Below are 15305 nucleotides of genomic sequence, written 5' to 3'. Positions count from 1 at the left end.
ATCGACTTTCGTGTTTCAATGGAGCAAATGACGATTGCTAGACATCGTTTTATGTGCTTTGCTTATTGTGGGTGGGAAGGGTATCGATAATTTATCGTGATTCGAGATCCGATATGTAGTACGTGTTCGTTTATGCATAATGAGTAATTAAGTATAAAAAAACTAGGTTAGTTACAGACAGGTTCAAAACATCGATTGTTACGATCCATTTTTGACACCCCTACACGGAAGTTATAGTGACGTCGTGCATAAGGGCCAGGCAGGCCGGTTCACAGTGAATCCACTCTGCCGAACCTATGCTCTTGGTATCATCGGGAACATAGTCAAACACTTTTGTTACTAAATAAAACTATGGCATGTTTTATAAAAGCACTCTTTTGGAGATTCCAGTCCCTAAACATAATCTTTATTGTAGGCTAAAAGTAAAACTTATCTATTGCCATACTTTACTCCACAGACGTCGACTTATTCTACAACTCTTTAAAAAATACCAGGTTTCAGTCAAAATACTTTTGTAAAAATTGACAGTGTGCTGTTTTAACACAGTCATTCCTTGACCACGATCGATTTTACTTCTTATAGAGAAAAGACTCTCCTTACAAAAAGTATTTATAGGTCAAGATGTATGTAGTTTTTTAAAAGTATAACTGCAATTGCTTTTAAAAATAAATACAAAAACTGTCAAATGACTTAGATTAATACTTGTAGGCCAAAGCCTATTTATAAATTAGAGGAAACTTTATTAGACCTCATCACAGTCAAATTCAAACATTTGCAGTGTTTTAAAATAATTAACACTCAGAAACGTTTGTGTAATGGAAATCTGCAAGCGACTGACGCCAAGGGTAAGGGAGGGCATATGAACCAGGCTTTAGAGCAAACTTACTCTTTTCCTACCCCATGTCCCGTTAGACGGTGGGCGGGGCTTCACACTAAATAAACACTCAGTTCATTCATTCACATTAGAGAATAGTTTTTGTGGCAGTGACATATGTCACTGTAATACAACCTTATAGTAACCTTTTATAAGCATTATTAAACAATTATTACACACAAGTAAGAAGAGTGGCCTTTATTTGAGTTTGAAACTGATCAAATGACTAGTCTAGCCTACTGTACTAGTTTGCTGACTGCCTGAGTTTAACCTAATAGAGTATAACCTAATAGAGTTTAATAGAGTATAATCTCTGATAATTCTGAACAAATTATTAGCCAAATATAGTATTATGAGTGGATGTTATCAAAATGGCACCCATAATGACCCACCGCGCTACCCCTTACCCGCCCGACCATCAGTGCGTCACTAATTAATAATGTGTCACGAAGTGTTCACCGTTTCATCGGTCGGGGCTTACGTAGTCCCTTGGGCAATTTGGCTTGCTTTTTTTTAATTTACTGATAAGTGTAACTTGTGTTGTGCCGTTCTTATAAGTATAATAGACGCCGGGAATTCCGTACTTTTTAGCCGGGAAAACCGGGAAAAATGTGTGAATTTCGTTTATAGATCGTGCTGACAACCCTGTTTTAGAAATCGTGCACTGAAATATAACTCACACAGCTGTAGACAATTGTAAGTAAACAAATTATTATTTCTTGTAAAAAACTTTTAAAAACCAGAGAGCACATTTAACTCTGCACTATTGACTTTGGGTCTTCCCCCTCCACCAATGATAATAACCTAGTCGTCATACTTTCTGTTAAAATAGTCGTCAAAAATTATTTCATTGTACCAAACAAGTCCTTTATAGTTGGTGTACTATTAACCATTTGGACATTGTAACATGTGGTGACACACTATGAATGTATTATGCTTTTTAGTTGGTTTTATGTTATTTAACAAGAATTTTTATCCGTAGATGAATTTAAACTCAAGCGAGGGAAGTGTCATTGAAAGCCTCCGTCGGTTCCACAACTTCACGTGTGACGAAACTCGTCAGTTTGTAGATAAAGTGGATATAGCTTTCATTGCAACGACCGTAGACAACTACCTAAGCCACGTGCCTCGTGAACAAGAGGTAATCTCATGATTGTCACTAGTTATGTTTTGTTTTATAATCGGATATTTACACAGTCAGATTATGTGTACTTTACTAAATTTTATTTTCTAAATAATATAGTCTTTCCAAAACTCTCTCTTTCCGTCTGGCCAATAATGTTGCTTCAAATTGTCACGTGACACTACTGTCAGAGAATGTCATATCTAATCTCACTCAATACAATTGTATCATGCTAAAACTCACTCTTAAAGGTCATGACAAAACTTGCTTCTTACAGAATTTGAAGCTCAATTTTAGGAAAACGGCTGATTGGAAATAGAAAATAAATATTTCAAGAGGTTCCAGAGATAATTTGCCAACAAGGTAATCCCATAACAACTGAAAAACAGATAATTACAATCAAGAATGTTTTTTTTTAGTTTGTGCAAAGATTTCTAAACTGCAATAAGTGAGTTTTGGAATGGAACGCCTCATATATTGATACCAAAATATTTTGTTACTACAGTACAAACTTGATCATGCTTTAAAATAGGTAAATTAGAATTTTGATTTAATCAGTAGTGGTATCGTGTTGTAGCTAGGAGACTTACTGGTAGAGGTGGTGAATGCAGTGATGAGACAACCTAGAGGAGTGCTGACTGAGGCCCAACACAGCTTCAATGCCTGCACCCGTCTTGTGTCTGCTGTAGAGACCATCACTCAGTTCACTCCTGCATTCCAAGCACACAAGGTATAACAATCTCATTTGTAAACCTAACTTGTTTTTAAAGATCACTTGAAAAAAATGGTTTCAATACTGTGGTGTTTTCAGAGCAATGTAGCTGTGCAAGAGATTGCCATCACTCGCCGTGATTTCCATGGACTCACTTGTACTTGGTATAGCCACAATGGAGTCATCACGGATTTTCACTGCCTTATAGCAAACGACACAGCATATATTGGGAAAAAAGATAAGGTAATAATCAGTAACTTTTATTACCAGCAACGCTCTTAAATAAAAATTGTTGTTAAGTTTGGTGTCATTTATGCTCAAGAGAATTACTTAAGATAAACTATAGAAGAATAGGACTTACCCAAATCTGTCATCAATTCTGATTGATTCCATTGGGACCATAGTTTGAACTTCATAGGGATATTTTAAATGGTATTGCACCCTTTGGTGTTGCATGTATCTATTTTGATCCAAACAGGTCAACACTCACAGTCACAACAAAATATTTACAGACAACTTCAAATATTTGAGTATTACAACTAAAGAAATCTTGTATATTCACAGAAGCGATATTGTACCCCATGTGTTTGAATGTATCTGGCACTCTTGCCATATTATAACCCATGACTTTGAATAGCACAAGCAGACATTGCATCCTATTGTAATATTTTATGCCAATTTGATGAGTGGTTTATGTTAGTAACGTATAGAGTGTTCTGATGTTGACTAAAGGGTTCTTCTCATTTATGTTATGGTGTCAGGTTATACAGGGTGGAACATTAGTGTTATAAAATTGTATGTGTTAAACTACTAAGTATTGGTGACAAAATGGCACATTTTTTTTGGTTTACATACCCTTGCAGGTAGGGAATAACAGACAAGTTACAATTTTTTTAAATATTTGTACAGTATTGATAAAACTGCCTAGACTGCTCTAAAAATTGTTTTTATTGTCATTTTTAGAATCCCTGTTAAATTTACAATAATAGTAGTAAAGAGTAATTAAGATAAAACATCTTTATAATCCCTTATTCTGTAACGGAAGTTTGAATTTGTGATTTTTGAGAAAGTTCAATAACTATTACATAAGTTTTGATTACGCTTCCCCTTCTTCGCAAACCCTTCTTCCCTCCGTGGAGTGGATGCGGTGTCCACACACACACACACTACTAGTATGGGATTAGTGGCTTTAAGAGTTGATCGGGTGAATTTACTGTTTGTTATTGGTTTTATCTGATTGATAGATACACTGATTACTGATTAATAGATTGACTGATTAGGTAAGGTTCTAAAACTACTAAAAAGATGCTAGATTGATTGTTTTTTCTGCTACAACTACCAAAAAGATGCTAGATTGACCGTTTTTTGTGATAATATAACATGTTTTTAAAGTGTAAAGCAATCACCTTTTGTTTAATCTAAAGTCACGTTTGATGACATAATACAATTACCTGTTCTAATGCTCTTCTGTCCAAGGTATATCACTACTAAATATTGTGTATACACAGGCCTTCAGATGATCACGTAAAAGGCCAGATGTAGAATAAAAGACATGTAAGTGTTGGTCTAGGGGATAAGGCAGAGAGATATCAGACATTATTACTTGTGCTTAGTGTTAAACATGTTAGAGAGAACAGTGATCTAGAAGAAAGAAACACCGTGGTTTATGGATCGTCCTCAACTTCATTCAAAGAAGAGGGAAGGAAGATGAACTCCTATCACCAGGTGTTTCAATAAAGGATCCTGGACTTCGGCCGTCTGCAGGACTCCCTATACCCAGCTTCAATTACCTAGGACCTGGAAATCCTATTGACAATGGACCACCAAGAAACAAGATGAAGAGATATAAAGGTGAATAAACCATTATAGAGGTTATACTTCAAATGTTATCATATAGTGTACATTTAGGTACATCCTATATCTCATGTTGCTGACTATGAAAGAACAACCAACACTTTTATACATTTAGTAAACAGAATGTACTCCAAGTCAGTTATTGTTGATCTTCAAGGGTTTAGAGGTAAATTTAATGATTTTGTTATAAATGAAATTGTATTTCTATCATTTACATCAATAACTATTCAAAATTTTACATTTAAACCACCTTATAATTACTTTGAATTGTCTAAAGACCAACAAAAAGTTGCAAACTGGCTTGAAAATAAACATCATGGATATAACTGGAAGGATGGTTACATAAATTATAAAGAAATAAGAAGAATATTTGAAATCTGTACCAATGATTTTGAAGAAATATTTGTTTAAGGACTAGAAAAACAGACAATTGTTGAAAACTTTATTAATGACAAGAGGATTTTAAATATAGAAGACTACAGTTGCCCATCTTTAAATGTATTAAAAACTACATATAATCCATCAACAACATGTATTCATAATAAACCACATAAGACATGTTCTTTTGAGAATGTCAATTTAATGAAGCAATGGATAATACAAAATGAAGTATAACTATAATATGTATATATATTGTAAATAGAATATTGTTTTTGTGTATTATATTGAATGTAAATATTTAAATATTGTATAATAATAACATAATGTTGTTTAAGGTAATAAAAGTATACTGGGTGTTCATTTGAAAACTTTCCATATCTGTTGTGTGCAAAGGTAAGGCTTTTAACACTTGTTTGTTCTCATTTCCCCCTAATTTGGACATGCCAAATCCAATAAAATTATTTTCAATTTTGAAAAATGCCCCAAAAGGGCCCAATTTGGGGGGTAGGGGTGCTTTTTGAGAAATTTTCAAATGTAAACATGGGTTGTGTGATACATCAATTTAAAGGTCTAATCACCCCGATCATTTTGGTGCAAAAAAGTTTAATTATCTTTAACCGTATTTACAGGGTGGGTCAAAACGTTTTAAAAAAGGACTTTGAAGTTAAGTACCGTATTACCCTAACTACTGAACGGAACAGCGCCAAATTTCTTTCCAAGCTTATTCTTGAGCTACTCTTTAAGATAACTTGTAGTAAGGGCATTTTCCAAGTTATTTTCTAATTTTAAAAAAATCTCAAATTTTAAGAATAAAAGAAAGCTGAAAACTCAAAATTCTTAAATAGCAAGGTATAACAAATTTCATACCACGTGAAAGGTCCTTTTTTAACAAACATTTTACGTATTTAAGTTTTCTTTCTATCTCTTACCGTTTAAAAATTGCAGTAGAAAAACATAATTTTCTATGGTAAAATTGTAACTAGTTTTCTAATAAAACAGCCAAAATTCGTCTCTAGACACATTAAATGGTACAATAACTGAAGGAAACAATTCATAATTATTTTTAGGCAGATAGGCAAACAAGTCATTACGTTTTACTTTGAGAAAAACAAGTTTTATAGCTGATGAGAAAACCCCAAGCGTGGCCAGCTTTCTGTAGTACCATTGACTAGTCAATGGTAGTACTAATTTCAAAAGTACCATTTCCTGTAGTACCTAATCAAATATGGTGTAAACTTAAAAAAATAGACTTTATTTTACTTATTGGTCATAACAAAAGTGTTCCAGGATAACTGCAAAGTGTTTAACAATAGATATCCAGGTATAACCTTGAGTCATATGGCTATAAATGATTTAGTTAGGAAGTTTTCTGAAACTGGCTCAGTTACCAATGAGAAAAGAACAGGATGAAGGGTCCAAGATGAATTCTGACACACGTAAAAGTAGTCGATCAATTTGTTATGAATCCTACTACATCGTTGAACAAAGTGCAATGTGTTTTATTAGAAAACTAGTTATAATTTTACCATTGAAAATTATGTTTTTCCGATGCAATTTTTAAACGGTAAGAGATAGAAAGAAAACTTAAATACGTAAAATGTTTGTTAAAAAAGGAACTTTTTTGTGGTATGAAATTTGTTATACATTGCTATTTAAGAATTGTGAGTTTTCAGCTTTCTTTTATTCTTAAAATTTGAGATTTTTTTAAAATTGGAAAATAACTTTGAAAATGCCCTTACTACAAGTTATCTTAAAGAGTAGCTCAAGAATAAGCTTGGAAAGAAATTTGGCGCTGTTCCGTTCAGTAGTTAGGGTAATACGGTACTTAACTTCAAAGTCCTTTTTTAAAACGTTTTGACCCACCCTGTAAATACGGTTAAAGATAATTAAACTTTTTTTGCACCAAAATGATCGGGGTGATTAGACCTTTAAATTGATGTATCACACAACCCATGTTTACATTTGAAAATTTCTCAAAAAGCACCCCTACCCCCCAAATTGGGCCCTTTTGGGGCATTTTTCAAAATTGAAAATAATTTTATTGGATTTGGCATGTCCAAATTAGGGGGAAATGAGAACAAATAAGTGTTAAAAGCCTTACCTTTGCACACAACAGATATGGAAAGTTTTCAAATGAACACCCTGTATCCTACTAATATTATAAATGAGAAAGTTTGGATGTATGGATATATGGATGTATGGATGTATGTTTGTGACAAGTGAACGCGAAAAATACTGGTCGGATTGGGCTGAAATTTGGCATGATGATAGCTGACATTCCCGATTAACATATAGGCATATTCTTATTTCAAAAATCCTTTCGGGCTCCGCCCCAGTGGCTCTGGAGTTTCCCATATTAACCTAATGAGAAATGGAATTATTGAATCTTAACAGCTGTTTCAATTAAACAAGTTGGTCCTGTTCTATGATGTTCAATAGCATTAAAGTTACAAGGATTACCAACAGGGTGCAGCACTATTATTTCTTTTACATTTATGACAACAGCTAATTTGCAACCAAAAGGTGAGTGAGCGTAGCGAACGAACTTCAACCTGGAGGCGAGTTAGCGAAGCGAACGAGCTAAACTGAAGGCAAGTGAGCGCAGCGAACGAGCTAAACTGAAGGCAAGTGAGCGCAGCGAATGAGCTCCAACCTAAAGGTGAGTGAGCGTAGCGAACGAGCTCCAACCTAAAGGTGAGTGAGCGTAGCGAACAAACTTCAACAAGGACGTGATTGAGCCATGCGAACGAGATAATCTTGAAAATTAAGAAGTTAAACGGGGCAAAGCCCGTGGGTTACAGCTAGTATATTATATTTGTTGTTTTAATTAAACCTTCTTTATATACAATGGGTTAAATATTAATAGATTACTATTACTCTTGAAACCAATTATTCATGATTGTTGAAACATCTTAAATAATTAGTAGTTTTCCATATTAATTTTACTATTTCATTAACCTAACAAATACTATATTACTGCACAATAACATTTTAGGAGATTAATAAAGGTAAACTATTCATTAAAGTGATATCTACCTTATCATTTGTTGTTAAAAACACTTCTAAAATTGCAATTGTTTGAGTAGAAAATGAAACAAAAATTGATTCTTTCACAAGAGTTTAAGTTTTTGCTGCAGAAATTAACTTCATTAGATAATAGTTTTTTAATTCAATTTTTTAATTAATAGTAATTTAATAGTTGGAACTCTTAAAAATGCTATATTACAACACAAGGCTATCTAGTTAATGATATATAGTCTATTAGAGCCTTAAAAGTCAATAAGGACCTAATTACCAATATTCAAAAGCTAAGCATTTACAAAAGTACATTAAAAAATGGATTCAAATGCTTATTAAGCCTCTAGTCTTGTATTACTGCATTGGAAATAAGAGATATAGTGTTTCATATGATAAAAGAACAATCAATTACCTGCAATAACAGTCCTGTTCTAGCTGATGCCAGATAAGAGAGAAAACTCTTGAATCATGAAAGAACTCTAGGGCAATAGTAATCACTAATCAGTTAATCAATCAATTGATAAAACCAATAACAAACAGTAAATTCACCCGATCAACCCCTTTACTTTACTTACTTTACTGCAGTGGCCATAGGTACCCCAAGTGGTACTTGGCCTCGCCTACACATTGCCTCCAGCCTTCTCTGTCCTGCGCCTGGTCTTCATTTCTACCCAGCTTCCTCAAGTCCCGTCGCACCTGGTCCTTCCATCTCAGTTTAGGCCTGCCTGGTGGCCTTCTGCCTTCTGGGTCGTTCCTTAATACACTGCTTAAGGTTGTGCCATGTTCTCTTCTGAGGACATGACCCGCCCACCTAATGCGTCTGCTTTTTACCTCAGCTGTTATATCTGGGTCTTTATATAGCTCTCTTATTTCGAAATTATGTCTAATTCTCCAGAATCCATCTTCTTTAGTTGGGCCATATATTTTCCTAAGAATTTTGTTTTCAAAAGTTACTAACCGTTTTTCTGATTTTTTGCTCATTACCCAACACTCAGATCCATACATTAGTGTCGGTCTAATTATAGTTTTATAAACTCTTACTTTAGTATTGCGGGATAACAGCTTTGAGCTCAAAATTTTGTTACATGCATGGAGGCTTCTGTTTGCAGCATTGAGTCTGTTAGTTATTTCCAGTTCTTCATTATTATCATTTGTTAATAAGACTCCCAGGTAGGTGAAATTGTTCACTTTTTGGAAAACATGGTTTTCTATCTGCAGGACTTCATTGTCCTCTTCTTGGTCATCTCGTCTACCACATTGCATATATTTAGTTTTTCTATCATTTATTTCAAGGCCAGCCTTTTTCGTTTCCTCAATCAATATTCTGACTAGATCTTCTAAGTCTTGTTTTGTATGTGCTAATATCGCAACATCATCCGCAAAGGCTAAAATATTTATTTTCTTTCCTATCTTTATCCCTACCTCTGAACTTTTAACTTTCTGTAGTGCTTCTTCTAGAGCAATGTTGAAAAGTATTGGGGATATTCCATCTCCCTGTCTCACTCCAGTGTCTACTGAGAAAGCCTCTGACACTTGTCCTTCCACTTTTACTTTACATTTTGAGTCTTGGACACTTAATGAGGCCATTTTTATAAGTTTTTTTGGAATTCCCTGTTTTTCCATTACTTTCCATATTCTTTTTCTGTCTAAACTGTCGTAAGCTTTTGTAAAGTCTATGAAAATGCAGTAGAAAGATTGTTTAAATTCATAGTATTTTGCTATTGATTCTTTTAAAATGAAAATTTGATCTATGGTAGATTTTCCTTTGGTAAAGCCAGCTTGATGTTCTCCAATGATGGTTGATGTGTATTCTTCTAATCTTCTCTGTGTAATTTTTGACAATACTTTGTAAGTTACATTTAAAAGTGATATACCTCTGTAATTGTTACACTCCTGTTTACTGCCTTTTTTGTGTATGGGGACTACTAAAGCTTCTTTCCATTCATCTGGTGTGTTTTCTGATTCCCATATTTTTGTGATCAGTTTGTGAATTTGTTCTGCTACGTATTTCTTTCCTGCTTTTAACATCTCTGCTGCTATTCCATCTTCTCCCGGCGCTTTATTGTTTTTCATGTCCTTTATTGCTCTTGTTACTTCTTCTAATGTTGGGGGGGTAATCTGGGGTTGTACATTATAGTATATTTCACATGGTTCGTCTTCTTTTTCCTGAATTTCTCCATTTAAAAGCTCTTGGAAGTACTCCCTCCAAACCTTTATTCCTTCCTCTTTTTGGATTATGATTTTTCCCGTTTTATCCTTGATTCCATAGGTGTTTGGGGTGAAGCCTTTTTTAAAGAAACGAATGGAACGGTAGAAATCTCTTGCATTGTTTGCTGTTCTATCATCTTCTGCTTTTTCTAATATTCTGTTGATCCACTCTCTCTTTTTTCGCCTCAGTATTTTTACAGTTTCTTTGGCTTGTGTTTTGTAGTTTTCCTTTAGGTGATCTTGTTGATTATTTATCCACATTTCTTTTGCTTCTTTTCTTTTTCTTACTGCATCACTACATTCTTCATCGAACCAAGGTTTCTTTTTTATTTTTTTCTTTATTCCACAGACCTCTTCTGCACATTTGTGAATAGAATTTTTTAAGTTTTCCCAGCTTTTTTCTACAGTGTTTTCTTCTTGGGGAGGTTCTTCATTTAGTGACTCTAATGCTTGAAATCGGTTTTTTAACTTAATTTGATATTCTTTCTCCTTTCTTTTGTCTTTAAATGATTCGATATCAATCCTGGCAACTTGATCTGACGTTTTCCTCTTCTCAGTGTTCAATCTTTGGTGTATGTTCACTAAGACTAGATAATGATCAGTTCCAAATTCTGCTTTTCTAATACTTCTAACGTTTGTGATGGTTCTTGAGTGTCTACGATCAATCAAAACATGGTCAATCTGGTTCTTTGTGACACCATTTGGTGCTGTCCAAGTTGCTTTATGAATATCTTTTCTAGGGAAAGATGTGCTCATAACTTTCATTTCTCCTGCCACCGCAAGGCTAAGTAATCTTACTCCATTTTCATTACTATTTTCATGCAGACTTTCCGTTCCAGCAACATCTCTCCAGATATATTCTCTTCCAATTTTTGCATTAAAGTCCCCCATTAATATTTTAATGTCATAATTTGGTAACTTTCTCCGATCAACCCCTTAAGGCCACTAATCCCATACTAGTAGTGTGTGTGTGGACACCGCATCCACTCCACGGAGGGAAGAAGGGTTTATTTATTTCCTTCGGGATTTTTTTCTGGGCATAAAAAGAAGGTCTTGCTTATTGCAGTTACCAAAAAAGACATACAAAATCATTTTTTACCGTTTGTGGCACTGATCTATAAAAACCAAAAAATGGGTAACAATTTACAGGTACCTATAGAAACTTGTGACTCGCGGTCACGGTGCGATCGTCAAAATGACCGCGGTCACGGGGTGATCGTCGGTATGACTTGCGGTCACAGGGTGATCGTCGGTATGATGCGCGGTCACGGCTTGATCGTCGGAATGACTCCGCGGTAACGGCGCGATCGTCGGCATGACTCCGCGGTCACGCCGCGATCGTCGGTATGACTCCGCGGTCACAGGGAGATCGTCGGTATGACTCGGCGGTCATGGGGTGATCGTCGGTATGACTCGCGGTCACGGCGTGACTGTCGGTATGACTCCGTGGTCACAGCCCGATCGTCGTTATGACTCGCGGTCACGGCGCGATCGTCGGTAGGACTCCGCGGTCACGTCGCGATCGTCAGTATTACTCCGCGGTCACGGCATGATTGTCGGTATGACTCGCGGTCACGGCGCGATCGTCGTTATGACTCTGCGGTCACGGCGCAATCGTCGAAATGACTTCGTCTCCTGCGTTCGCGGACCTATCGCTCGCAATAGCGGCGTTATCGGCACTCGCGAAGCGGAAAAATTGCCGACGATCGGACCAAATCCCGTCCCGAAAAATTCCCGAATCAAATGTAATCCTGTCCCGATAATCGGGAATATTTTTTCCCCGAAAAATTCGCAAAATTTTGGGACCCGTCCATCCCTAATAAAAACCTACTGTTTCTTTGATTTTTTATTCTCCTCTTGAAAACACGGAATAACTAAAACTTCCATTGAATTTCCTGTAAAAAGCCTTGTATTTGCCTTCCTAATATTGCAACAGCAGCATAAAAATAAAGTTTAAATGGGTCGTATGGTAATTTTCAGAATTCTTGTAAAATTCCTAATAATAATATTAAGGAATTATTAGGATTAACAACCTTATAAACCTGTTTTGTGATTAATTTTTAATCAGGATTTCTTTTTATTGACTGAGAATATTAAATATTATTTACTGTGTTGGTTCTATGGTACATGCAAACGATGTGGAAGACTGACTCAATGCAAAATACACAACTCATATGGTGTGGTTCGTCGGCCTGCCAGGAATTTTTTGTGTGGCTATGTGGACAATAGACAATAGAATAGACAAAGCTTTATTGTACATGACGCCTGATACAATAATTACAAAAGTAATTCCCAAGCTGGTACATTGTCAATCTATATCTAATTTATATCTAGGTTCTTTAATCTAATTATACCATAACAAGAGTAAAAACTATTAAAATGTATCTTTAAAAAACTTAATTTTGTAATACGCTTTCTGGCTCAAAGTCTCTTTAAGCTTATATGTAAAATTTGATTTTGATAAAGTTCTGTATGAATTAGGTATATGATTGCAGATTTTTAATCCCATGTAAAGAGTCCCAGTTTCAAATTTTGTGTGCGAATGTTTGGGATATTGAAAAGTTTTGTTATTATTTCTCGTTTGATAGTTATGATTTATTTTATATTTTTCATAAAAGAAAGGATTTGCATGAACATACTTTGATATTTAAAATATATAAGGAGATGGTAATGCAGGGTGTCCACCGACCGGGAAAACCGGGAATTATGCGTCATTTTTTTGAACCGGGAAAAAACCAGGAATTATGCATGAATTTTGTATTCAACCGGAAATTTTTTGCCGCGATCGCGCATGACGACGATGACGTATCCGTGACCGCAGGAAACGACGACGACGTTTCCGTACCGCGGGAGACGATGACGGCGTTTCCGTGACCGCGGGAGACGAAGATGACATTTCCGTGACCGCGGGAAACGACTATGGCGTTTCCGTGACCACGGGAGACAACGATGATATTTCCGTGACCGTGGGAGACGACGTTGACGTTTTCGTGAACGCGGGTGATGACGAGCACATTTCCGTGACCGCGGGAGACGACGATGACATTTTCGTGACTGCGTGTGACGACGATGACGTTTCCGTGACCGCGTGAGACGATGATGATGTCCAAACAGCCGCGGGATATGTTAGTGATTTTGCCGCGATCGCTCATACGGACGATGACGTACCGTACCGCGGGAGACGATGATGGCGTTTCCGTGACCGCGGGAGACGACGATGATATTTCCGTGACCGTGGGAGACGACGATGACGTATTTGTGACCGCGGGAGACGACGCTGACGTTTCCGTGACTTCGGGAAACGATGATGTTGTCCAAAAATATTGCTTGACGATGATGACCGCGGGAAATTATTTGAATTAAGCTACGATCGAGGAAGATTATGATAACTTTACTGTGATCACGGGAGACGATTATAATGTTTCAGTTGCTGCTGAATAATATCAGGATTTGTTCACGACCACGGAAGACAGTGGTGATGTTTCTGTTACTGAGTGAGATATTCAGGATTTTTCAGTTATTGCTGAAAACTATGATGGTGTCTCTACGACTGTGTTAGTTTGTAATCACAATATAACCTCGAGTTTGGCTTGACCAAAAATTTCAAAATACCATACTTCTAAACAATTTGCTTTATATTGTTTTGTAATATCTTTATTTACCTTTAATGTGGTATTTATTTAATGTGTTTAGAAGGGTTTAAAACATCAATTGGCTAAGTGCAATTTTTGTTATTTCTGCATTATTATTTCTGTAAGCCACTTGGAAAACAAAACAACCCATTACTCCAAAATTATTCTATTTATATGAAAGTACATAAAACCAGGAGTTGGTGTAGTAATCCTTCAGAAAATTTTGTAAAATTGAAATAATCAGTATTAAGAATCTATTTTTCAGGTGTCTGTACAGAGATTCGATAAATTTTGTTATCGACATATCACTATTTTTAGGAAGTTATTAATAAATTGCAGGTTTAAGGATTAGTTTTTAATTTTTGGATTATTTTATCAGTAATATATAAAAATTGAATACTTGTGTCAGGCAATATTACAGCAATCATTTATTTTTTTCTTAACTGAGAATGCTCTTTCCGATAACTAAAATAGCGAGCTGTGTTAGCGCTATAACAGCATTGTGGGAGTTTATTTATTTATTTATTTATTTTATTTTCAATGCTACAAAACAGCACATGCCAATTACTTTGTAGCATTAATCAAATAACAGGAATGTTAACATGATATTACAATTAATAATAAACACAACTAGGGAAAAAATGTCCGTCTTCAATGGTGACAGTTTCACTCAAAATATAAATAAAGAATATAAAATATAAATAAGAATATAAATAAGAATGACAATATAACATTTAAATATACAGTAACAAGAGAATTTATACTAACTAAAATAATACTGATGGTCATGAATCAAATATAATAAATATGCAATAAATATATAACAAATAAATATGTACTATTTAGAAAAATTATAAATTAACGTTGATAGGAAAGTTTGAATTCATTTAACAAACAGACATTTAACTTTTTTAGTGGTAAATGAAATATATCATACTGATAGGAATTACAAGTGCGAGACATAATATTTAGTGGAGAATTGAATCCAAGATTGGTACGAGAGTAACGAGGGGTAAATACAAGAGTGCTGCGTGAATTGTGTCGTGGAACGTGAAAATTGATTTGTCCCAGCAAGTCACTATCGTCCAGAAAACCGCTCACCATTTTATGGAGATAAGATAAGGCGGCCAACTTCCTTCTGTCACTGAGACTAGTCATATCAAACATGGTCAAGAGCTGGTGGTATGAGATGTTGAATGTATAGTGACCAAATGTTTTAAAATACATAAATCTTAAAAATCTTTTTTGAATCGCCTCAATCATGTTTACAAGATAAAGCTGATGAGGATACCATACAACTGATGCATATTCTAATCGTGAGCGCACCAATGAACAAAATAATAATTTTACTGAGTTTAAATTTCTTAAAAAGCTGCAAGATCTATGAATGAAACCTAATACTGAATAAGCTGCCTTACAAGTATTCATCACGTGTTCTGCAAATAGAAATTTACTATCGAAAACAACACCAAGATCTTTAAATGCTGACTTTCTACATAAGAC

General features: G+C 35.2%; 1 protein-coding gene across 1 annotated transcript in view; it reads left to right on the top strand.

Annotated features, from left to right (window-relative positions):
- Positions 1 to 15305, top strand: part of LOC128985548 (adhesion G protein-coupled receptor A3) — a 138048-nt gene that overhangs the window by 59588 nt on the left and 63155 nt on the right. Inside the window, exons 10-12 of the mRNA XM_054405147.1 lie at positions 1857 to 2015; positions 2575 to 2727; positions 2809 to 2952. Of these exons, the coding sequence (XP_054261122.1) occupies positions 1857 to 2015; positions 2575 to 2727; positions 2809 to 2952 (456 nt within the window). The remainder of the gene's footprint in view (positions 1 to 1856; positions 2016 to 2574; positions 2728 to 2808; positions 2953 to 15305) is intronic.

Source organism: Macrosteles quadrilineatus, unplaced genomic scaffold (genome assembly GCF_028750875.1).
Source record: "Macrosteles quadrilineatus isolate MER2022 unplaced genomic scaffold, UCM_ALF_1.0 Scaffold_1__1_contigs__length_201487025, whole genome shotgun sequence".
Lineage (NCBI taxonomy): Eukaryota > Metazoa > Arthropoda > Insecta > Hemiptera > Cicadellidae > Macrosteles > Macrosteles quadrilineatus.
The sequence above is the reverse complement of the archived record's forward strand: the minus strand, read 5'-3'. Positions and strand labels throughout refer to the sequence as shown.